At 53.1% G+C, this 25,409-nt stretch overlaps 1 protein-coding gene across 4 annotated transcripts in view; it reads right to left on the bottom strand.

The window, feature by feature from the left end:
* KIAA1522 (KIAA1522 ortholog) overlaps positions 1-25,409 on the bottom strand; it is a 53,467-nt gene that overhangs the window by 9,303 nt on the left and 18,755 nt on the right. For 3 of the 4 annotated variants that reach the window (XR_004643625.1, XM_034754358.1, XM_034754359.1), the window contains exons 2-3: positions 2,802-2,957; positions 2,109-2,164 (exon numbers count right to left, since the gene is read on the bottom strand). Coding sequence is in view for 3 of the 4 variants with exons in the window: in XM_034754358.1 (XP_034610249.1) it covers positions 2,109-2,164; positions 2,802-2,957 (212 nt within the window). In the remaining variant the exon portion in view is untranslated. Of the gene's footprint in view, positions 1-2,108; positions 2,165-2,801; positions 2,958-8,107; positions 10,188-25,409 lie in introns of those variants that run through there. The other variant, XM_034754360.1, reaches the window with a different exon arrangement.

The following is a 25,409-nucleotide window of genomic DNA, read 5'->3' as shown; positions in this document are numbered from 1 at the left end:
CCTCCCTCCTTCTGCAAGCCGCCTCCCCAGCGTCACAGTCCCCCAACAGGGTCCCTTCTCAGCCAGAAAGCAACTCAGCAGCTCCACACTTTGAAGACATAAAACTTCTCGGAGGCCCAGCCTCATCTGCATGCAGGCAGAACCCCCTCAACTAGGAAACGGGGCCGGAGAGTGCAGGCGGGAAAGCCCCTTGTCCTAAGGTGTGTTCAGCCAGCCTCTGGGCCCCCTTGATAGGTGACCCAGCCAGAGGGAATGAATGCCCAGCAGTGACCTGACCTGGCACCAGATGGCGCTGCCTACTTCACGTACCCTTCTCAGCGAGTGGCCAGCTGCAGTTGTCTGACTGGGGATGCACTGATTGCGGCTGAATTTAATCTGGCTCCCAAGCGAGTGCAGCCAAACCGGCGTCACCCTGGTGTGAACCAGCATGAGGGTTCCACGCAGCCCTCTGCACCACTGCATGTGTCTACACATGCCCTGCGCTACCAGGATTTCATCTCATTCTCCCCAAGGGAGGGAGCGCCGCTCGAACATGCCCGATGGGAATGAGGGAGTGGCCTGTAGATGATTAGGAAGGGCACTGGGAAGGATGCAAACAATCGCACAGTGGTGGGACTGCGATTTGCTGCAGCGGGACCCCAGAGCCCCCTCCCTGGGTGAAACAGCAGCACAAAATCGCAGCTTTGCCAGCAACACTCTGCAGTTTATTTCTGCTGCCTCTCTCTGAAAACCACCACACTGTCCATCTTCCCCACCTCTCCTCTGTGCCTCCTCCCGCCCCCCGTCTACACACTCACAGGCGTTAAGGCTGCTCGTTTGCGGCCCGGCGCTCCCCCATATTCCCTTGAGAGACCGTTTCAAAGCCCATCAGACCCTATCAGTGGGGAATCCGTCCTGACATCCAACCTACGTTTTTCTTGCTTGATATTATGGCCACCGAATCAATGGTCTGCAGCTGGGGTGTCTGCAGCCAACATGAATAGTCTTGTGGTTCAAGCACTGGACTGGGAGTCACGAGATCTGGGCTCCATCCCCAGTGACTTGTTGGGTGGCCTTGGCCAAGTCACTTAGCTGCTTTCTGCCTCCGTTTCCCCATTTTGCAAAGCAGAGATGATAATCCCTGTCTCACAAGGCATAGCGAGCTTTCGAATGTATCCTCCACTTAGCCTCAGCCCAGCTGGATACATTTAGATGAACCACGCCAGCCTATGAATCACAGTTGCTGCTCTTCTCTGAATTCTCTAACATTTGATACTGAGGAGTTCAGAACCGGCCCCACAGGGCTCTAGATGAGGTACTGTGTAGGACAGAGGTCTCAGGTCTCGGGTTTGCCTTCCCTGGTGGCTCTGTCTGCCCTACTGAGTTACAGAGGCAAAAAACCAGACAGTTAGCTGTCTGAGCAAATACACCCAGTGAGGCTCTAGGGGAGAGAAGGGCGTGGGCGGAGGAGGGCCAGAGGCCCAGAGACTGGCCGAAACCAAGCTTTGGCTAAAGGGGTCGGCATTTCTTGGCTGTTAGAGACTGGGGAGGGACTGTGGACATGAGCCGAGTGGGTCACAGTTGGGCAGGCCCTCCCCACCGCTCATTACTGCCAAGATAAACCGAAGGGAATAACTGCAGTGAAGGGAATAGCATGCGCTAGGACACCAGCTCCACGCGGCGGCTTGTTTGCAGGGCCTGCCTTTCCCCAGCACAATCAGCAGCACCGGGCTCCGTTCTCCCTGATCCGCCGCAGAACCACCTAAGAACCACATGGCCCTGACTCAGCCCAATCCGCTCCTACGTCCTGCTGCTTCTTAGCGTCACAGCATCTGATTGCATCTCTCAGCTCCTCGTGTTCCCCCAGGGTTTCCCTTCCCCGGCCATCACCCTGGAGAAGCTGCTTGCCAGGATACTCCTTTAGATCCAGCATGAGCGGGCGAGAGAACATCTCGGGGATGCCCAGGCCTTCCCCATGCTGGGGGCTGGGGAGCAGCCAGGAACATTCACCGCCCAACGCTGTACCTGCCCCACTGCAGGGGCAATGACTGCCATGTGCCTCAGCAGAGTGCGCTGCATGCCAGCCAGCACCCTAGCCCAGAGAGGCAGGGGTGAGGGCAGTCACCCACCTGGATGCTGTTGCTGTCTCCGTGGTCCCAGCCGCTTCTGGTCTGTTTTTGTTTTTCTGGAAGAGGAAAGATGGAAAAAAATCCCTAAGGAAAACGTAAGAGAGGAGGAGTCCCATCAAACTGCGGGCTGGCAGAACCGCTGTGCTTGGAGGCCATGGCCCGGGGGCGCAGGCACGGAGCAGCCCAGAGCAGGGCTGGGGGACAGCAGGTGATGCTGGCCCTGTGTGTCCTGCAGATCAATACACCCCCCTCCCCCACACACACCCCGCCGCAACCACTCCACCTTCTCTGCCAGCCCCACAGTAACTGGACCTCTGGTCAGACACAAAAACAGCCCACCCACAGCCCCCTGCCTGTCCGACCGACGAGCAGGGGCAGCGTGGGTGGGTGCAGGCTGGTGGAACATACATACTGGGCCTGTGTGAGAGAGTGAGATTCGAGTGGGGGGAAAGAGTGTCAGATTTATGTGACCCCCTCCTGCTTTGGCGTTTCCTCCCCTTCAGTGTGTGGGCTGCACCAGTGCTGCCTCCTCTGACACTCGCCTCCCACCAAGGCACGTGCCCCGTTTGTATCCTCAGGGAGCACCAGGCCTGCCCCACCCCCTGGGAGACCCTCTCCCCTGGGTGCATGCTCAGGGGGAAGCAGGTGCAGAGTACCGGGAGTGGACAAGCAGCCCCCTGGGACGATGCGTACCTTGGTGCTGCAGAGATTTGAGTCCTGCCTGAGCCTGGTTGTGCAGCTCTTCCAGGTGCGGCGGGCGGCTGCTGGGGAAGAAGACATTGTCGGGCCGCTCCTCTCCCGCCTTGTACTGGACATTCAGCCTCTTGTTGTTCTCAGCCTTGGCAGAGCCTGGGAAGGCAAAAGGAATCAACCTAGCACCCCCACATCCCAGCCCCTGCCGTGGGGGCTCCTGGCGCCCCCCAGTGGGATGGGGAGGAGACAGCAAGAGGCAGCTCCAGGCCTGGGCTCCCTCCCTCCCCCCCACCAGTTCTGAGCAGCCCTCACACTCACAGCTTCCCGCGAGGGACAAATATTTGCTCCTATCCTCGCTCGGGGCTGACTGACTCTGTCAGCGAGATGGAAGCAGAGCAGTGCAGCCACGTGGCCTGCAGGAATCCTGGTGCCCCGGCGCGTGGGGGAGGGAGCACCGGGCCCAGCTGGGTACAGGGGGGGACTGATGCGTTATCGTTTGGGCTGCATGAGGCTCAGAAAGGGTGAAGGGCAGCTCTGGGCAACTGGCTTCCAGCCCTGCTAAAGGCCGTGGGAAATTCCCCTTGGTTGCATGGTTCCCATCAACAGCTTGCACAGATAGCAGGTGTTTGGGCGGTGGGAGGGGAAAGTGCATCACAGAAAGTGGGGGGGAGCCTGAACAGAAGCAGGTGTGCAAATGGGGGGACACCGGAGGACTTCTGGGGAAGCAGCACGCGTGAGTTCCCTGGACTCACTGGCAGCTTTGGCTCTCTCGCTCCCACCTGGTCCTGCTCACACATCCCCCCGGCCACACCAGTGGGATGCCAATGACTCCTGCTTCAGCCCCAGGGCTCTACCCAGTGCCCATCACGCCATGCGAGCCGCAGGTAGGGAGGGGCCATCCCATTCCGTACACACAGGAGCTGAGGCCCAGGGTGGATCCAATGCATCATACAGCAACTTGTGGCAGAGCGGGGAACTGACTCCAGCTCTCCCAAGTGCCTGCTCGGTGCCCTGGTCACTGGACCGTCCTTCCCAAGCATTAGGAGGATCTCCATTACCTTTGGGGGACAGGGCTGGGGTTAACTAGCTTTCCCTGACGAAGCTAGGGGCAAAGCTAGACAGCTGAAGGCCTGGCCCTGCTGGGGAAGGTCAGTGCTCAGGGCAGGTCTACACTTAAAAAGCTGCCGCATGTTAGTGAAGACACTACTATGGCGCAGTAGCTATGCCGACGGGAGAGGCGGTAGCTATGCCGACGGGAGACGCGGTAGCTAAGACGACGGGAGACGCGGTAGCTAAGACGACGGGAGAGGCCCTCCCATCGCCCCTGCGCTGCCCACACCGGGGGTTAGGTCAGTAAAAGTGCGGTGCTTCGAGGGGTGGATTTTTCACACCTCTGAGCGACGTCCTTATACCGATGTACGTTTATAGTGTGGACCTGGCCGCAGTCTCTGCTCTAGGAACCATCCCCTTGGCCTCCCCTCTGCTGGAGTCTGTATCCCCACGGCCTGGCGTTTCTGACTCTGCGATGCTAGCAGGAATCAACAAGCCAGCTAGGCGAGTCCAGGGCTTTTGCATTTCCTGTCTCCATTGCAGCAGAAGCCTTCCCAGTCAGCTCCTCTTACAGCCCTGCGCTGGCAGAGGTGATCTAATACCTTCCCCTCCAGCCCTGGCTTTGGCAGCGGGAGGCTGCAGGTCTGACTCCGCTCTTTTGGAAGTGGGTCCTGTGCCTTTAAAATGAATGCACTGAATAACTGAAAGCTCCCCAGGGTGTATCACATGACTGATACCAGAAATATCCGTGCACCTTGCACACAGACCAAATGAGCCAGCAGTTCAGGGCAGCTTAAAGGGACAGGCCACACCAGCCCGGGGGAGAGCCCTCCACAGAGCCCCAACGCCTCCAACTTCACCTCAGGGACTAAGGAGCCAATCCTAACCCAATGGGAGCAAAGCGTGCCCAGTGCCTTGCAGGATGGGACCAGGGGGCTGTTTGGCATAATCTCAGAGCGAGAGGGTAATTGGCGGCTGATTTATTGCTGCCCTAGTGATCAAAATACCTTGAGAAACAGTCAGGCCCTTAAATACATCCCTAATAATAGTACTGACGTGCTATTTATAGCCCAACTTCGAGCCAATAAATGACTAATACGTTGTCCTTATTATACAGCCCCTTTCATCTGAGGATCTCAAAGCACATTACAAACACTAATTAAGCATCAGAATTGCCTCTCTTCCCCATGAAGTTGCTATATATTGTAATAAACTAGCTTTTGGGGGCATCATTGTCTTCCACTAGGTGGAATCAGAATAGCTCAACTGAGTCATAGCCCCTATGTGGATAATAACTAAAAGAGAATCTCCTTACATTCAAGTGGCAGGGGCCTGTGGATTTGAAATGAAACAGGAGGACCAATTTTCTATCCCCACGGTCTCTGTGAAGTTCTGAGCAGCTGCAGGGTTTAGTACAGGATTCAAAGTTGTCACTAAGTGGCTACAGTGAGATTTATTCCCAGATAATTATCCCCATTTCACAGATGGGGAAACTGAGGCACAAATCACTTGCCCAGAGTCACACAGTGAGTCAGCGGAAGAGCCAGGAACAGAGCCTAGGGGCTTTGAGTCCCAACCCCCTGCTCTCGTCACTGGGCATTACTTGCTTTGCCAGGGCTACACAGATTTTGTACCAGTATAACTGTTGGTTAGGGGTGTGATTTTCTATCAGTAGTTATACCAGTGCAAGCCCAATTTTACCAGTATAGCTATTCCCGTACAGGAAGGGACCGGTACACGGTAAAAGCACCTTTATACCAGTAGTATCCACCCTAGAGGGTTGGTATTGCTGTAACTATCCCACTATGGCTACAGCAGTACAACTTGCGTGCATAGACAAGGCTTTACTTATCCACACCAGAAATTTGCATTCATTTCTTCTGCCCACAGACCAGCAAGAAGGAGGAAGCACTGGCTTCAGCGTTTTCTCCCTGGGCTTCTCACAGCCAGCCGAGATGAAGGAGGGAAAGGGTTGATGACCAGGACAATAACTGGGACCTACCAAACTCTGTGGTTGGAGATCAGATCCCACCCCAGCCACAAATCTTCCAAACTGTCTCTCTCCTTCCCATTCCACGAGGCCTTCCTCCCACATTCCCCTTTCTGTCCACGATCTCACACTTTCCCTGAGCTTTGCACCTCTTCTCTCCAGGCAGGTAGCACTTATAGCTTCGAACCGTAGTTCACCCTCAGACCCCGTCAGAGGGAGGGGAGGATTATTATCCCAAGCCACAGAGAGGTGAAGGGACTTGCCCCGATGTCATCTTCAGAGCAAAACTCTCTTTTTGGAAGAGATGCTCTGGTCGAACACAGGTTACAAGGCCCAACGCAGGGGGACCTGGGGGAAGTTCTCTGGCCTGTTCTCCGCAGGGGGTCAGACAACATGATCTCATGGTCCCTTCTGGCCTTGGAATCAATTCATCTCTGAATGAGGTGTCCCAGCCAATCAGTGGCAGAGCTGGAAAAAGAATCCAGGAGTCCAGGCTGCTTCTTAGCCCAGCTATTGCCCTACTTCACCCCACTAGTTACTAGTGCACTGAAGCCTTCTACATGCCAACCCCAGGCTGCCCTGGAACAGCTCACCCCACCTGCCTTCTCTCAGCTTAGCAACGGATCGATACAGTGGAGACAGGTTTCCCAAGCACTGCCCACACTGGGGAGGACCCTGGGCCCATCCGTCTACGAGCATCTCTGTCCAGGGAAAGCGAGTTGGTACATTGGACGCAGGTTTGCCACCAGCAAAGGAGATAAGTGGCAGGGGAGGGGGTGGGAGTCTGAAGCGAAACAAGTAAATAAAGCAGAAGATTCTCCTCCCACCTCAGCATTTACACCCCTGACAGTACTCCAACCAGGCGCCTCAAAGCCCCTCAAACACAGGAATTAACTAACCCCCACCATCCCCCTGTGAGGCCGGGAAGTATTTACCCAGTTTTTTAAAATAGGGAAACTGAGGCACAGGGGGAGGCTGCGACTGGTGCACCCAGTCGAGCCGGGAGCAGAACCCAGATCTCCTAACTTCCAGTCCCCTCCTTTATCTATTAGGCATTCCTACCCCATTCCAGTGAAATCATCCCTTTCCTTGTGGTAGCACGCTAGGTTCTCAGCTCAGAACAGCCTCCGCGCACACAGCTGCTCAGTGGCCGGAGGCATCAGTAGCTGGCTCTCACCAGCTGCCCCGGGGCTCCAGGATCTCCTGGATGAGTTCTGGGGGGGGTCACGCTTCCCACTGTCCACCCTGGGAGATAGGCGGGTGCAGAGTTAGCTCGGCAGGCTCCCCCCCCCTTCAGCCTATGTTTCCCGCCCATTACGGCTCATCTCAGTCTAGCTGCCCTGCAGCAGTGGAGAGAAAAACAACTTTGTGCTGAAGCAAGGACGGGAGAGGATGAGTAGCAGACAGAGGCCGTGGAATCACCCCAGAGGCACCGACCGTCCCCCTGCACACACTTCCCAGGGCCTTCTTTGCCAATCGCCCAGTCGGCAGGCCACACACACACACACACACACACACACACACACACACACAGGGCCTCTAGCCCAAATAGCTAGAGAACCACCCCTCCTCCACAGCATCTCTGCCACTGCTGCACACACCCCATGGATGCACTCAGATTAAAAGCCAGGCAGATGAAATACCGACTGCTGCAGCAGCTCCAGATCTGCACAATGGGGAAAGGACACAGGACAATAGACAGGATTCCACCCTGCTAAGCCGCACAGAAAAAGAGATTGTCTCCCAGCCAGGCAGCATCTGCAGCCAGCCAGCCGCAGGGTCGGACATGGGCAGAAACAGCAGGGCCAAAGCGTCCAGGATAAGTTGGGGCGGAGACCACAAAGCACACACAACCCAGTTTATGGGACCCAGGAGCTCTCTCTCACACACCACCAGGGCCAATGCCTTCATCCAGAACCCCGGTCCACCCCCATAGGACCGTGCAAACCCCAACCAAGCCCTTTACTGCTGTGAGTTCAACACGATCACTCCCCCAGCCCGGGAACACTCTGCGAGTCATCTTCAGGCAGGAAGCAGCTCCCTGGTTTATTCCGTTAACTTCCTAACAAGAGCAGCTGCTGCTGGGGTGACCTTTCCCTACCCGACCCAGAGAGGCAGCCAGCTAGAACGGGATCCTTCTCGCACCACGCCGGGGAGCCAACCCAGCCCTACAACACAAGGGGGGCAGGGAGGCTTCATGCTTGGAGGTCGCCAGTGGCCAGGGATGCAGAAGGACAAGGGATCGTCCCACCGAGGCTGTACTCACCTTTCTTCTTAAACAGAGTCAGGAGGGAGGGGAGGTTTCTGCCGAGGAAAACCACCATCCCAGCGGCTGGTAGGCTCTGGCGCCAAGGGACCCTCCGGAGATGGGGCTATGCAGCCAAGAACTCCTGCCACACCAGGGTCCCAGCTCAGGCTGTTGCCTTTATCCAGCTGCCCCCCAGCATTCAGCATCCCCGGCGCTTTCTGCTGCCTCTCTCCTTCACGCTCATCTGTGCCTCGGGATCCGGCAGGAAGATGCACAAAACCAGCCGCACAGAGACGCTGCTGGTGCAGCAGCCTCCATAAAGAGAGCGGGCCTGGAAAAGTGTGAACTCAAGGACAGGGAGAGGAGCGGGGCGCAGTGGGGGGAGGGATCTCATCTCCCTGGGTCTCTGCATCTCCTTGGAGGCCAGCAGGGGAATGAATACCAGCCCCCAGCTGTTCCAACTGCACAGTCCATTCATTGAAAAAGAAAAGCAGCCCCTCCCCTGCACTCCCCCAGGCCCAGTATCTGGCCCCGAGCACAGATGCTGCATCCAGAGCGGGAAGAGTTCAGCAAACGCTTCCCACCCGCCCGGCTTCCAGGAAACTAAATCCAGAGCAGCTGCCTGGAGCGATACAGCCTGTATGGGCCGCAGGGCAAAGGCAAGAGGGAGCCAGCTCCCACCTAGACAGGCCTGGGAAACCCCGGGGAGCCGTCGGCCTGTGCCCATGGAAATTCCAGTGAGCCCTTTCGCTGGGCCCTGCTGGAGGGAGCAGACCTGTTGCTCTCTCCCAAACCCGAGTTGGCAGCTGTCAGGAGCTAGCAGATTTTCAGCTGGAACTTCCACTCTGGCGTCCAGGGTAGCAGGGACTTTTCCTGGACTAAGGGCGAGCCTTTGGGACAGACCAGGGCAATGAGGCAGAAACAGTTCAGGAGTAACTATCCCCAGGCTTGGACAGACGGACGGACGGACACACACACACGCAGTCAGCAGGGAGATGGACGGTTGTTCCCAGAGCACTAGGCAGTTTCACCCTGGTTGGCACGATCATCCCCTCCCCCCAGCTCTCGGATACCGCTGAGGGAGGGGGACCATACAGAAAAGCGACCCCAAAGCAGATCTAACCGACTAGCTCAGGAGGGAGGAGAGTGGCCCAGGCAGCTCCCTCCCCATGTGCCGAGTCTGCAGAGCAACATCCCTTCGGATACGGGGCCGACTTCTCTTTGACTGGGGAGGGGGGTGTGCAGGAGACCTCATCTCCCAGCTGAGCAGGACATCCCTCGACCCCCACTCCTGCATATGGAGACAGTCACCCAAGTGACCAGCGGTACTCCAGGGAGGGCACGACCCATGAACGCACTGGCCAGGGAATCTGGAAGGCTCTGGGGAGAGAGGAAGCTGGGGAATTAGCATCAACCAGCTAGCAGCCCGACGGTCTGATAACCATCCCCCCGCCAAACCCCTGTGGGTCGCAGACCCCGTGGGTACTACAGAAACACCTATGCAGGGGGGAGCCTGTTGAGTGACTCAACTATTCCTGGCTCTGCCACTCACTCCCTGGGAGAGCCACAGCCCCACGTTGTGCCTCAGTTTCCCCATCTGGAAATTGATGCTGACTGGTCTCCTCTCAGAACTAATGAAGGCTTGCAAAGTGGTAGGGAAGTGCGAAGGGTCACTAACACAGACACAGGTGGCGCTGAGGCCAGGGCTACACTAGAAAGCTTTGCTGGCAGGGTTATACTGGTAAGCTCTCCAAGTGAAGACACAGATTATACCAGCAAAAGAGTGCTTCTGCTGGTATAGCTTATACTGGTTCCCTGAGCGACATAATCTGTATCCACCAAAGCACTTTTGTGCCAGTAGAACCGCGCCTGCACTGGGATCTTGGACAGTTTAGAAATGCCATACAAAAACCAGCCACCGCCCAGCTGACACGGCTAGATCAGCAAACATTTCTCGTGTGGACCTGGCCTGAGCCTCACAGCCCCGAGAGGCAGATCAGGATTATCCTCATTTTCCAGAAGGGGAAACTGAGGCATAGCAAGGGGCTGTAACTTGCCCAGGGGGTGACACGGAGCCTGGCAGAGCCAGGAATAGAACCCAGAGGTCTTGGCAACCAATCCAGACCACACTCCCTCCCTCCCCACACCTCCCCCCTACAACGGTGCGTGCCCCTCACTTGTCAGCATTCATCTCGGTCCCTCTCCAGCACTGGGGTCCCTTCCTCTCAAGCTCTGCTCCCCTCCCATTCCATGGGCATCACAGTTCATTCCTGCTGGCTGGCATGGCCCTCCCCCTATCGCTCCTGCTCTTCTGAGGAGCTGAACCTCTGCCTCTCACTGCTGAATATTCATCAGGACTCTGGAGAGAGGATCCCCGGGAAGGGCAGGCCAGCACCATCTGGCATGCGGGGAGGTCCGGGCCGGGTCTGTGGCACAACCCAAGGAAAAGTGCAAGAGGCTGGCTGCAGCTGCAGTGCGGAGAGACAGAAGGGGAGTCTGCTAATTCTCCCTTGCAGTGTCCCTCATCCGGGGGGAAACAATGCCTGGCAGGGTGCGGGGAGGACACCAGGCAGCTGGGATCAGAGAGCGCTGAGGAGGAGGGGGCCGGAGGGCCAGGCACCAGGGATGGGGGACTACGGGGTGGGAGAGGAGCCCAGGGCAGGAAGGGAGCAGAGGGCTCTGTGTGCCCCTTCTCTCCCCCGGGGTACCCCACAGCCCCACCCTGCATAGGCTTCAGCTCCGATCCCACTAGAGAGTCATCCTCAGCCCCAGTTCGGAGGCTCATTTGGTAAGTCCTGGTACGTAAGTTGTCTCTGCACCCTGGGGTGACCGCTCCCTGCTGCCCCCAGCCCTTAGACACAGGGCTCAGAGGGCCTTCCCTGCACACCTTACAGACGTGCTCCTGGGGGATTCCTCAGCACTGCCAGATGGGTCAGGCACATGTCCCCGACCGGGAGCACTGTTTGTACACGTCTCACCGATGGCTCCGTCCTGTTCAGTGTTCAGAGGAAGGACAGAGGCTGACCGCATCAGACAAGCTGGATCCTTGCCAGGAGCATGTGTCCTTGAGGTAGCTACATTAACAGCGTGGCTGCTTCACTCTGCCTCGACCCAGCACTATCTTCTAGCCAGAGCCTAGTCTGCGTGATAACCCATCTGTCCAACATACAGCTCGTGCTCCAGCAGGATCACACTGTAGGGAGCAAAGGACGTGCTCCAAAGTTATCAGGAGCGGGGGACGGAGCTGAAACTTCACCCAGAAGGCACTGGGCCAAGGTAGGAAGAGACACCTGTTACCCAGGTGGTGGGGATCCCCATTGCCTTAGGGTTAGCTCACATAGCGGGGTAATGAGAGAGGCAGCATTAGCTAGTGGTTTGAGAATGGGGCAGGGAATCAGGGTCAGGTTCCCGAGTCCTACCCCCCGCTCTGCTGTCAACCTGCGGCACGACCTTGGGCAAGTCACCTAACCACTCTGTGCCTTGGTTTCCCATGTGTAAAATGGGAGGTGATGACAGTAATCAGTGACCCCTGGGGCAGTGGGATTGACTGATGGTCACACAATGTAAAGTGCCAAGTATCAGCAAATTCACGTTCCCTAGGAACGTGTTGTCAATATGGTACACACCATGGCCACTGGGAACCTCATGCCAACGGAAACCAGGCCCCTACAATGAGCTAAAGAATCTCCATCAGCTGTTCACAGTACAGGGCTATGACACACAGCGGAGCACTTTGAATTACATCCACTACTAGAAGACAATGGCATGCGCAAATAAGCCAGCGCATCACACTACTATTACTACAAGGGCTTCACTCCTGTTTACGGGTTTAATTCCCTGTCCTTCCAAGTGAATCTGAATCTAAAGCGCCTCTGAGGCCTAGTGGGACAGGCAATGTACCCTAGTGGATAGAGCTGGGACCCAAGAGACCTGGGTTCTATTCTTGGCTCTGCCACTGGTCTGCTGGCTGACCCTGGGCATGTCACTTCCCCTCTCTGTGCCTTGGTTTCCCCATCAGGAAAGTGGGGATAATGACACTGACCTCCTTTGTAAAGCACTTGGAGATCTGCTGATGAACAGCGCTATAAGAGCTGTGCATTATTGTTATTAACGGCACATCCCCAGAAAATGGAACTCCCTGCGAAACGATAGTTTTAACTGAAAGGTCCATGCCAACACACATTCCAGTTGTCCTCCCTCCCACACACACTCTAGTAAAGCTCGGTTATTTTCAAACATGCAAAAACGCCATTCTGTCTTGGGGACAGCACCTTCTGCGGCACAGCCCTTGTCAGATGCAGGTGGCGGGCAGACAGTGACCGGGGAGGGAAGCGGAGCGGGATGATTACAGAGCTCAAGAAAGGGCTGATCCCTTGGAAAACGTGGGGAATTCTTTTGATTTCCACCCAAGCTGTAATGGGAATGCGGACGGCCAACGAGAACAGAGCACTGGCATCTCCTGCAGAGCATCAGGATGCACTCAGCTCAGTGCATGGGGGGCAGCTGGGTTCTCCCTTGGCAGTGTTCAAAGTGGGGTAGGAGGGATAGATTTCCCTGCCTTTGCTGGGGCTCACCCCTGGCCTCTTTGGATCTTCCTAAACCACCCCAGCCAGAAGGTGTCTGATCTCTGGTTCATGACGATGCTTTGCACCAAGCGGCAGGCAGTTTCCAAATATTTTTTTCTGTGGGAGGAGATTCCCCAAACTCTCACTTCGCTTCCCCTCCAGGGAGAAGACCCTCCAACACCTCCCATTTCCCCACCCCTGCCGGTTCCTGAGACAAAACACGCTCTCTGGCGTGTGCCATTTAATTACCCCGGTGAGACACCGCTGCAGACTGAAAGGAGTTACCCAAAGCAGATGCGGAGCTTTGCACTCCGTGTAGGTGGACAGTGTGAACAGGCAGCTCTCCCCTCCCCCACAGCCCTTAGCTTTGCCGCTCTGTGGGGCAGGGACTGTTTCTCCCTCCCATATGGACAGCACCTTGCACATTGTGCATGCCACCAGCAAACACACAGCCGGAGCTACCCCCAGCCAAGCGGCATCTTGCATAGAAAAACTTCCCCAACTTCTAGGCAGAACCCACACTGGTGCTGGTACATTGCATTGCGCTCTCCAACAAGTTTCCCTCTCTCTGAGCTCACTATCCCTCCACCCCGCTCCTGTCAAAGCCAAAAGCCGGACACCCTCGAACGTCAGCGTGTGCAGGATCAGGCCCTGCTAAATGAACACTTACACAAAGGGACGGCATTAGCTGCGGGTTGTTTTCACAGCCCAAGTGGAATGCACTATAATTAAAAGGGCTGATAATGCACAAAGCGAGGAGCCACGTGCGGCGTTGAACGCTGCCCTGCTCCTCTCCTTATGCTGCTGTTGCAACACATCATGAGTCATCACGTCAGCCACGGCGAACAGCGGGCATTGCTGCCAAAGGAGATGCTGCCCCGGGTCCCATCCAGTGCTGCAGGGAAGCAGAAGGGCATCCCTGCTTGGGAAAAGGGCCTCCCGTCCCACTGAGCCACAGCGGAAGAGTTCCGCTCGCCCTGCACTGACTGAACGGGAGAACCAAGCTCACCGGCTGGCTGCCACGCCGGGGAGCAATTTTGACCACCACAGCCCACTGTGTCAGCGGCACAGAGAACACATTCCACTTTAGGGTCCAACCTACTCTCCCTTGCTACGGGAGGAAGGAGCTGCATGATTCACAAACCCATCCCCATGTTTACCACCTCTCGCTCTCCCACATAGGGCCCCAGTCCAGCAAGGCACTTAAGCACATGCTCACCACCGAGCAGTTCCCTCTGAATCAGGGGAATGCCCGGAAGTGCTGTGTTGAATCGGGTCTGTAGCTCCTAGAAGGATATTCCTCCATGCACATACACAGACCATGGACATTGATCTTAAGTTTAGGCAGCCCCATGCACGCACAGGGATCCATAGCGCTTTGCAAACGTTACTCGACACACGTCGCAGGAATCCCATCCCTGATCTCGGGAACGCAGCCAACTCTAGAGTGGAGCATGGCAGCCACAGGCAAGTGACCGGCAGCAGCTTAGGGCAGGAAGCGAAGGAGAGGTCTGTAGCCACTTGAAATTGCGCAGGCAGGATATAATTATCCAAATTGTCATGTGGCCAGGACACCAGCGCCAACGCCCCTTTCCTCATACGCAGAGCCATGAGATCGCTAATAACCACAAAAGGTCAGGCCCTTGGGTTGACATCTTGTTGGACAGGGGATGCTCAAAGCATGGGTTTCTGGTTCTCTCTCGGTACCTTACGTGGCTGCTAGAGTCTAATACGGCCACGGCTGCCCTTTCTACAACCCCCAGTACTCCATTCCCAGAAAAACAAGAGTTGTAGGCATGGCCCTACCAGCGCCCTGTATTTACGTACAGCACAGCTAGAAATACTGCAGGGTAGAATCCCCCCTCCGCAATACCCACACGGGTTCGGGTTCACCTAGGAAATGGACCAGCAAGACAGCACAAACTCAGCTGAAAGGGAAGACAGACAAAAAGACAGAAGTCTGAGCCTTTAGTGGAAGCTGCTGATTTCCACGGCTGAGGAATTTAATCCAGCTGCAGCCTGTGCTGGTAGCAACATGTCCAGATGTAACTGACATCTCACTCTCCATATGTCCTTGGTGAATTGCCCTGGATTTGCTCATCCCAGCCAGTACACACCGCTGGATACACTAAGTAAGGTCCAGTTCACAGAACCATGTGTGTGGTTCGCATGAGCTCCCAGACTGGAAGCGAAGGAGCAGAAAGAGAAATCCTTCTGGATGAGGAAACCTTGGCCTCCCCATGCTGGGAGGTATCTCGGGCACAGCCTCCTGGAGTGGATCCAGAGGCCATTAGCTCAGGCAAACAACTACAGACTGCAGCAAGAGCTTGGCTTGAGAAGGACTTTGGGATCTGGCCCCACCCCAAAGTAAAGAGATAGAAGCGCTCTACACCCTCCCCACGGTGGTTTCCTCCAGAGAAGAGAGCACCAATAAGCTGGTTTTAAAAGCCAACTTTGCAACAACTCTGATAGACCCAGCCACGAACCCTAATATTCCCTCCTAACCTGGGACTTTGGCTCTCGCGTCTCAACCAACGGAAGTGCAGGCCCAAACTTAAAGATTCGAGAGATTCCAACTTCTTGGATCTCAGCTGCCCATACAGGCCCCAAACATCGCCATTCACCCAGCCGCAGGCCACAGAGCCCACCGTGCCCATGCGCCCACCCGAGCTGCACCTTTACATCTCTAAGGCCTCTACTGTGGCAGGCAGCCATTTTGTGTTCAGTCCAGTGCAGATTGTCACAAAGGCGCACATACACATTGGGCTCTCTCCCGGAGGCTTTTGCTTTTGTTCTTTCTTGTTCGGGGTTATGCTTCATCTAAAACAAAAGATATTCAGGCTGAAAGTCTGTGTTTGGTCTTTGTGTTTGGAAAACGTAACACTCAGGTTAATACATTCTCAACCCTACCTTTGTGTTAACTAAGGCTTTGCCCAGGAGTACAGCGTCAGAAAAACTGGGGAAATCTTAAGTATTGTTTTAAAAAAGAGGTTATTTCATAAAATAACCCAAAATATTAAAGGAGGGAAATTTTGCCTAAATCCCCTCAACAGCTGGGAAGAGATCACACAGAAATGATTGGTTTGGACTGCTGACGGGAGAAAGAGAAGAGTCTTCCATTCCTCTAGCTCTTCTCAGACAGAAGGCACTTTACTGATTGTACCAACAACAGGAATAATTCCACCCACCCCTGAAATGCAGCTGCTTCTGGGGTGGAGCATGGCAGCTGGTCCATAGCTCACAGTAACACAACAATACAGTTTAGGGCCTGAAGTAAAGAAGAATCCTGTATCAAGTTGAAATGGTAGGGGGAATTTGATTTTCATAGCTACACAGAATGCCAACGACAGCAGCAGGACAGTACCATGTGCATGTGCCACTCAGGCATCCAAATGCCTGCCAGGAGCCCTGCACTGACTCTAACCCTAAGCAATTCCTGAACGCAAAGTTCACTGAAGAATATAGAGGAAATTCTGCTTCCCAGCCATTTCTCCCTTGTGGCACAGGCCTAGGCTAAGAAAGCGCAGAGCAGAGGCTGCAGGTTGGTTTGAGAGGCGTCCAGATGGCCCCACTGGCGGGGGTGCCCAACACTAGTCAGTGCCATGTTGTCACAATGAGACACAGCCGGATCTGCAGCCGAATTGCTATTCAGTGCAAATCAATTGGTGCGGACACAGAGCAGACAGCCGCCAGCACCGTGGGGCCTGACCCAAACACATCAACCTCAGCCTCTGCTCTGTTCACTCCGACTGGGGCAGAGGGAGTTGCATTCCAGCTCCCTACCTGCCAGTACCACACAGCACACAGCAGCTACCTACCAGGCATGGAGTAAAGCAAAAGGGTGCCATGGATTCTAGCCACTGCAGCCCCAGGCTAACAGCAGCGGGGTTTAGGGGGTGCACCCCACACAGCAGGATGAAGAGACCTCTCCAGGTCTCCGCCGATCACCCCTGGGGACGGAGCATCCCAGCCTTTCACTTCCAGGAGCCTAAGCTCACGAGAGAGAGAGAGTTGGGGCTTGGCAGGGTCTGCTCCAGAGAGACCCAGAGCCAGGACAGATGGGGGCTGCAGGTCAGAACTGAAGCGCCCTGGCAGGGCGCTGGGAGGAGCAGGGCAGGAACAGGAGAAGGTGCTGATCAAAACTGAGGGCCATTGGCAGAGCTGCGGCTGCAGGAGGGATCCAAGACTGAAGTAGGTGCAGGTTAGGAGCCTCTGCAGAACGGTGAGGGGCCAGGTATGGAAAAGCAAAGGGCGCAGAGTCAGGAGCAGGCACTGCTCGGGGAGGGGCTCGCTCCACCCCGTCCCACAGCTGCATGGTGGAAGCCGGCAGTTGCCTGCCCGGAGTTTGCCTATCTTGGGACGGTGCTACTAGCTCAGGACTAACTAAACACAAGGGCTCGCTGGGTGTTTCTTCAGCAAGGCAGCCCCACACTCTGCGTTTCAGGCCAGAGCTCTCTGTGCACTCGGCTTTTGGAGGAGCCTGCAAACATCCATTTCAATCATCTCCACAGCAATGCCTCAACTTGCCTGCTCCCTCTGCAAAGGATCCTGCAGCAGGAGGCAGGGAAACACCCAGTTCAGTCAGCCCCCTTCCACCCCCACTGACTCACAGGAGAAAAATGAGAAGCAGGGGTTGTGGGGGAAGCTAGTCAAAGGGGGTGGAGATGGGGAGCAGCAAGGAGCAGAGAGATTAAAGGAGAGGAAAAGCCAGTTTATCTTTCTCTGCAATGCTCAGTCCTGGGAGCCTTGGGGCTCGCCACACACAACCAGGTCTCTCCCTTCAATCTCAGTCCAGGACGTGAGATGCTGCATGCAACCTGCAGGGTCTCCAGATAGGCTGTTGCTCACACACAATCCCTCGTGGGCTTGTTTCTGCAGCATGCATCAGGACACCGACCAAGAGCATGCAGATGTGCTCACATGTACACCCAGCCAGGGTGTGTGCATTTGTCTGTCTTCCTCCTGCAGCCTCCTTGCTGCAACTGAATTGGTGATCCCCTTTGGATCCTGCAGAAAACCCAGCTGTAAATCTGAATAAAGCTAGAGAAGTGGAAATCCTCTCGAGAAATGTGCTGTCTAACTGGCCTAGGGGCTACACTGGAGGTGTTTGCTACAAGAGTAAAGGAATAGCTCCAATAAAGAGTGTCTTAGAGCAGGGCTTTCAGCAAAACTCTGCTCCATGCAATTTCCTCTATTTCCAGCTCACATACTGACCTGCCACCTGGTCTTGGAGACGTCACCCTCTGTACCTCAGTTTCCCCTTCTGTAAAATGGGGATATCATCATTTCCCTCCAGGCATACTGTAGCATCTTTTGAGGATCTTTCACAAGTTACAACAGAGGCAAGGTGAGCAAGTCCCTGTTTAGGGCCTAGAACTTGTGCTGCCACCTGCTCCAGTGCTCCAAGCCATTTTCCTGGCAAAGGGCAAAGCTGGTGCTCACATCACAACCCAGGTCTCTCTCTCTCTCTCTCTCTCAAAATGGTGACCGTCACCATCTGGTCCCAAGCCATGTGCATTTACATAGGGCGAATGGAGAGCTAATTAGCTCAAGTTTGCAAGTGCTTCTCTGAACATCCCCGTAGACGTGTATTTTACATTACGAGGGGGATCCCAAAGCCCTTAGCCTATATAGCACACCAAAATGCAGCCACTTCTTGGGTAGAGGAGGCAGCCAGCTGGAGGGCTAGTGGAAAGCATGCTGCGCAGCAGTGGTGGAGGGGGCAGATTTTGGCCATGGATAAACACCATGGGATCTGACCTGAGTTGTTAAATGTCTCAGAGCAAATGGTCTGGGATTCCACCTATTTCTAGCAGGAGAAGGGTGGAGACACCCCTGCTGAGACTTGAAACCGTGCCACCGGGGCATCCGACCCCCCGTGTTTGTCCAAGACCCTGTTTTGAAGCAGCTCAAGCAATCTTGTGTGAAACCCTCTCCTCCCTTCCTCACTGGGCACAGCAGCAAGGCAGGTCCCACTACCAGAAGTGGACCAAAGGCCAGAGGCTCCAAGGAGACTGAGGGGGCTCTGGGAGCTTCATCCTCATGGCTCCTCGCATGGCACTTGCTGGCTAGGAAGGGCCCACACTGCACAAAGATTAAGATCCCAGCATTGTGCCTCTCATTAGAGCCGGTTAAATAACCAGTTAGGTGGCTTAGGCAGAGTTAGCTGCCCTAACAAGCTCCTTCCACACTGGGAATGACGCGGATTCTTTCAGGCAACACACACGCTGAGTCTGCTCACCTCTCACCTGTCCACGTCATCTCCTCTAGGGGTGATCCATTCACTCACGATTCATACTCTGGGATAGCACAGGCCAGCCGCCCCCGAGAGCGCCTCCACTTCCTCACCCGTCACACCTTCGCTTCTCTACCTGCCCCTGCTCACCGCCTCACCCAAACACACCTTCTCCTCTACAGCACACACCGGGCACTCCAAGGCAACCTTCAGAAGGACATCACTTACTTGAAAAGATTTTCATATCCTTATCTAGCAAGGTGGTCTAATGGCTGGAGCACAGGACAGGCCTGGGAGCCAGGACTCCTGGGTTCTATTACCTGCCGCCTCACTTCACTTAGGCCTAAATGTTCAAAAACGACTGCTAATTTTGAGTGTCCACTGGAGACATCTAGGACCTAATATGCAGAGGCACTGACCGCTCTCAGATCCCATTGGCTGCAATGGGCAGTGAAGGAGGCTATTTTACAATGACCTGTGGCCAGGGTGGATAAAAATCAATAATTTTTTTTTAAATATAAAAAAATCGTATTTTGTTTATTTAAATCGGATTTTTTGATAACATTCTTTTTGAGGAAAAAACCTATCTAACGATAGTTTTAATTAAGATACATTATAGCTCAAAGATATCTCATCGTGGAATAGGGATTATAAAGTCTAATTCTATAGTATGAGACAATATATTCATGTCATGTTTAAGAAAAGTTTTGTAAATGAGTTCCAATAATTCATGGATTAGGGACCCAATTTTATGGGGTTCCACAGGCTTCTGTATAGATTATTTAGGTTAATCTTTCTATCTACCCAATGGGACTCAGTGCTCAGTCTAGAAGATACCATCAGAGATGCTTAGTTTTGCAGTTCTCAAACTGTGGATTTGTGTCTCCAGAGATATAGTGCTTGTTAACAGCAAAAAAATTTTTAAATAAATAAATATATAGAGGTGAGAAATAACAGACGTCAACCCTATTGTCCCTCTGCAAATGTGTGTACACATAGTCAATCCCTTACCTCTTTCTAAAAGTGCACAGTTTCAAAAAGTTCAATGAATAGAAGATTGTTGGGGGCGGAATAGATCTGGACAAGGAGAAGAAGTCTGGAAAAAAAATGTGAGAAGGGAGGGACAGGCAGTAGAAACAAAAGTGAAACTGTCTGAGCAGCATATTCAACAAGTCTTGAGGTCTTTCTGAGTGTAGCCTTCATTGATTTGAGATCTACCATACCATTCTCTCACTAGAAGGGAAAACCTATAATGGCAGCAGGCGTAAAAGAGACCCAGTTTGGGAATAAGAACCATTCAAGAAATATATGTTTACTGATGATGTTTTAAAGAAAATCACACCAGTGAACTGGTGGAAGTCACTTAAGCACTTGGATTCAGAGACTGTTGAAGTGATAATCTCACTTTAAACAGCAGTAGCTTCTTCTGCCGGTGTAGAAAGAATATTTTCTTCCTTTGGACTAATTCATTCCAAATTGAGAAATCGTTTGGGACCTGAAAAAGCAGGAAAGCTTGTTTTTCTTTTCCAGATTATGAACAAACAGGAAAATGAAGGTGAAGACGACTGAGTTAGCCGCAGAAGCCAATATTTTAAGTTTCTCATGTTGACCTGACTGACAGTCGATTTAATTTTCGGGGTTTTTTTTTAAATATTTCATTTAACTATTTTAATTAAAACAATTTTAACAAAAACAAACCTGATATTAAAAAACTTGAATGTTTAACTAAATTCAAAAATTCATGCTTGTTTTGTTAAAATATTATATGTTTGCTGTTAAAGAAAAAAATTCAGAATACATAACGTTGTTGTTTTAGTTAAATAAAACAATTTTAATGTCTGTCTGGTGATGTTCTCCTCCTAATACAGCATGGCAAGAAAATCCTCCAATTAATGATTAACGTGTTGAATTGGAGCTAGTTCACCTCCCAATGAGTTCATAAATATCTGCTTCAATTACCTTGGTAAATGAAATAACCAAACAATCATTCATTTTCTGATATAGCTGTAAAACTAATCTGAAAAGTTTTCAAAATAAATCACTTTTAAAATGTATAGTGTGTCCCTTCTAAAAATGAAACCTACATCTATCTCTGAGTTGTGAGGAATACGTATTAAGGTTATAACAATCAACAAGAATGCACTTTTATGTAGAAATCCATCATTAAATCAAGTCTTCCTGACTAGCGATTTAAATCAAATCCACCCTGCCTGTGGCCCAGTCCTGCCATGCTTAGCCAGTTTTTACTCCGTTCCTACTTAGGCTTCAACAAGAGTAAAAACCAAGTAAGGAGCCAGGTTCCTAGGTTAGGAGCACAAGGCTTAGCCCAGTATCAGAACTAAGGGGATGAATGACAAACACATTTTTCCTCCTTTTTAAACATTCTCTTCTATTTGCTAAAGGAAGTTGTCTGAAATCCAAGCCCTTGTTGTTCTGTGAGTCTTGTATCCGGATGTGCATCCCTCTGGCACACAACAGCCACAAGCTCTTTCAAGGCCAGAGGAAAAGTGCAACAATATTTCTGATGGCGTAGCAGCAGCACCCCTTGCAGTTACAGAGACTATTGGCAGTCCCTTTCCAAACCCATTCTTTTCCAGGGGTTGCAACCTGCCTTAAACACCTCGCTGGGCTGAGAGGTTCAGAGCCCCACACCTCAGCCCAGGAAATCTTCTAACAAGGAATAAATAATCCAGGTTCCCATTTCTAACCCCAATTAGGATTCAACATGCAGAGGGAAATATAAAGCTATTGCAACACATACACCTGCTCTGGAAACGGCCCCTAAGTGGAAAAACAACGTGGGTATTTTGTTTTCTCCAAGCAGTTCCTCCTGCACACATGGAAAGCTACAGCCTTGGCCCACTAGATTGTAACCAGGCAAAGATCCACAAAGGAATAAGCCTTGATGCAATCCACTATAGGAATTATTACATTGGAAAAGACTGGTGGTCCATCCAGTCTAGCAACCTGCCTCCAGCAATGGCTTGTACTAGCTGCTTTAAAAGAAGGGAACACACCTTTTTGTGCAATACTGGCTCATCAGAGAAAATTCCTTCCTGACCCCAGTTAGTGAGCAACATGTGCCCTGAAACCTGAGGATTGGTGGCCCCTTGGAATTTCATCCAACTGCAGATGTCATTCTTATCACAATATTTAGCAATTCTCTGCCAGCTCCCCTGGAAGGCTCTAAAAGCACTTTACTAATATTTAGGGATAAATCTTCACAACACATCTGAGAAGTATGTAGTCACATTATTATACCCAATTTACTGAACGAGGTGGAGACAAGAACGGAGATGCTAAGTCACTTGCTCGAAGTGACACAAACGTCAGAACCCTGGTTTCCTGAAGTCCAGTTGCATGCTCTGGCCACTAGACAATGCTGCCCTCCCTGTGAGTATTTCTACATTGTACGGCGAACTTCCACAAATTAATTACATGCTGAATAAAATAAGTCCATGACCACAGCAGCAATAAGCAGTAATGGCTTCTGCCAGCTCTACAGTCTCCACATAAGGCCTGGCATCAACGCACATTAAAAGCAGGAAATGTTGAGGCACAGAAGCCTGAGGAGGTTGTGAAGGCCAGGACTATAACAGGGTTTAAAAGAGAACTGGATAAATTCATGGTGGTTAAGTCCATTAATGGCTATTAGCCAGGATGGGTAAGGAATGGTGTCCCTAGCCTCTGTTTGTCAGAGGGTGGAGATGGATGGCAGGAGAGAGGTCAATTGATCATTACCTGTTAGATTCACTCCCTCTGGGACACCTGGCATTGGCCACGGTCGGTAGACAGGACTGGGCTGGATGGACCTTTGGTCTGACCCAGTCTGGCCGTTCTTATGTTCTAAGTGTAACTCCAGGGCCTGATCCAACAGTCCTTACTGAGGCAAAGCTCCAGTGGGAGTCGGGATCAGGCCCCAAGGGAAGACGGAGCACCTGCAGTAACACAACGACTCAGCCTTTCAGATTTAGGGCATCACTCCACATTCTTCATCACTCCAGCACTGGGTTTAGAACAGCTGTAAAATCTTTGTCTCTGCTCCCCTGATATAGCTGTTCCATTCCATCAATAACCTCAGCCTCATTCCTCCTCCTCCTAACAATCCCCACCCCTCTGCCCTGGGCCTCTGCCTGCCCTCCTGAGAAAAGCCACCTAACAGGTTTTAAGGTAAATACAGATTTCCTCTGGAGCCAGAACCAAGCAGGAGGAGCCCAGGCCCTGGAGAGCAGAGCGGTGCAGGCATAAGGAGACTGAAGAGGTGGCAATCAGCAAGCAGACCACTTCAGACTGGGATCTTGTCAAGAGCTGTACAGGGTCGGCTCAGGTCAGAGCACAGATGGGGCTGAGACGGCCAAGGAAAACCCAGGGTGTTGCACATGCTGAGTCAGGATTGAACCAAGGCACCAGCATGGTGCCAGAGGATGCTGTGTTGCTGGAGGTGCTGACGAGGTCATGAGCCCCGGAGATAGGAGAGATTCCATAATACTTTTTTCTAGGGGTGAGGTACATGTGGCCAACACACCAAGGCTAATGCCCACTGCCTACCTATATCCCTGTTTCATTTTCAGTTGGATGCATTGTTCTTCTTCACTTCCTGTCCTAAACTTCTGAAGTGCTGCAGCGCACTGCTGTGCGCCACCCACAGCTGGCTGCATTTCAGCTCCAGGTGAGACAAGTCATATTCCATTTAGAGGAATTAAAGCTGCTCTGTAAATATCAAATACTAATGTGAAACCTCAGCTATTTGATTTCCTGATCCTGATTCACACAGGGAGGGAGGGAGGCAGATTACTGACATGAGCACATGACCGAGCACATCCTTCCGTGTGCAGGTACTTTACCGTGCAGCCAGCAGCAACCACATGTGCTCCCTATGCATTGAGCCAATATGCAATCAGGACGCCATCACTCACCTCCTTGCACACCCTGCTGCCCTTCACACATGCGCCCGTGCCCACATGCTTATCACATATGTCCTGCCACACAGAAAGGCCCTGCTATAGGCACATCAACCCCATCCCACATGTTCTCACACTGGGTCAGATATTGCAGAGTTGGGGGGGGGGGGAGATTATTATTTGAGGTGGTGGCTCCTGCTCTCTCTTACCCAAGAGGAACAAGACCTATGATGCCAGCTTTACAGCCCTCCTCGACAGCTTCACCCAGGCTCTAGCCTTCTCCCAGTGGAGAACAAGAACCTTCACCATTGCAGCAGCTGGCTGCTGTCCCTGCCAGCAAGAGAGAGATAGGACAGAGACAGTGGAGAAGTGCAAGAACAGGCTGTCTCTACTAGGGTTGCCAATTTTGGTTGGACGTATTCCTGGAGGTTTCATCACATGACATCAGCTTTAATTAAAGATTAATCGTTAATTCCGGGAGACTGCAAGACAATCCCAGAAGGATGGCAACCCTAGTCTCAACCCATTTCTCCTTATGGAACCAGCTGGTGGTAGGACAGGAAGTGGGAGCAAAGCAGAGGGAGGAAGTGAGGGAGGCTAGCAATGGGGAGCTGCCAGGCACAGCGCAGAGGGGCTGCTTCCACCACAGGGCTTCCCACAGGAGAAGCTTTGTGAAGCTGTTAAATGGGGAGTCCCCTCCCACCCCTCTCTGGAAAGAAGGAGGAGGTGCCCCCTGGGCAGGACCCAGCCTGTCAGAGCTAAATCCTGGAGGTGGCTCTACTGCGAGAGGAGCCCCATTCATCATCACCACCTCTGCAGATCTATCCCAAGAGCATGAGTTGGTATGGGGGAGGAGAAGTCGTTTTAGCCAGTGTTGGCCGAGGTCCTGGTCAGCCAGCGCGGCAGGCCAGGCGTCTCCCCAAGGCGAGCCCCAGGATTCTAGTGCCCAGAGGGAGCACCTGTACCTATCATGACAAACACATTCCCCGGCGGTTGAGGGTTGGGCCCCCTCTTATCGAGTTGCGGTTTATCCACAGACCCAGCCCAGATTCTGCGATTGTCTCTCACTGACTTAGTGCACCTGGCTGTGTGAACACAGCTGGCTAGGCTAGAAAGAATCACTACATCTGGGCTGGCTTCCTCAATAAACCATTCAGAGGCGGGCCCGTAAGCATCTGGCCTTCTAGACCCAGACCATAGGACGGTCCCCTCACCAACATCCGACCCAGGAAGCACCATGCCCTCCCTCTCCAAGGCTAGGAAAGGATCTGACCATAAGCATCACACAGCTCCTCCTTAGCGTGGGCTACCAAAGGGCAACACTGAACAGCCCCCTGGATAACGGAGAAGCTGCTGGTGTGGGCTACTAGGGTCGTGGTGGCAGGAATCCACCTCATTTCTCCAAACCCTGCAGCCTGGGGGATTTTTGAAGGCAGCGTAGCCTCCAGGGAACACAGACCCAGCCACTGGGCTGAGCCATTTTGAAGGAAATTACTTCTGTGCTGGTGAAAGGAGTTGGACCGGGCAGCCCTACAGACTGAACTCCTCCAGCCACACAGCGGCTGCAGCTGCATTACCTACCCAGGAGGCGAGGGAGGGAGAGGATGGTTCTGTCTCTG

The sequence above is a fragment of the Trachemys scripta genome, chromosome 20, assembly GCF_013100865.1.
Source record: "Trachemys scripta elegans isolate TJP31775 chromosome 20, CAS_Tse_1.0, whole genome shotgun sequence".
Classification (NCBI taxonomy): domain Eukaryota; kingdom Metazoa; phylum Chordata; order Testudines; family Emydidae; genus Trachemys; species Trachemys scripta.
The sequence above is the reverse complement of the archived record's forward strand: the minus strand, read 5'-3'. Positions and strand labels throughout refer to the sequence as shown.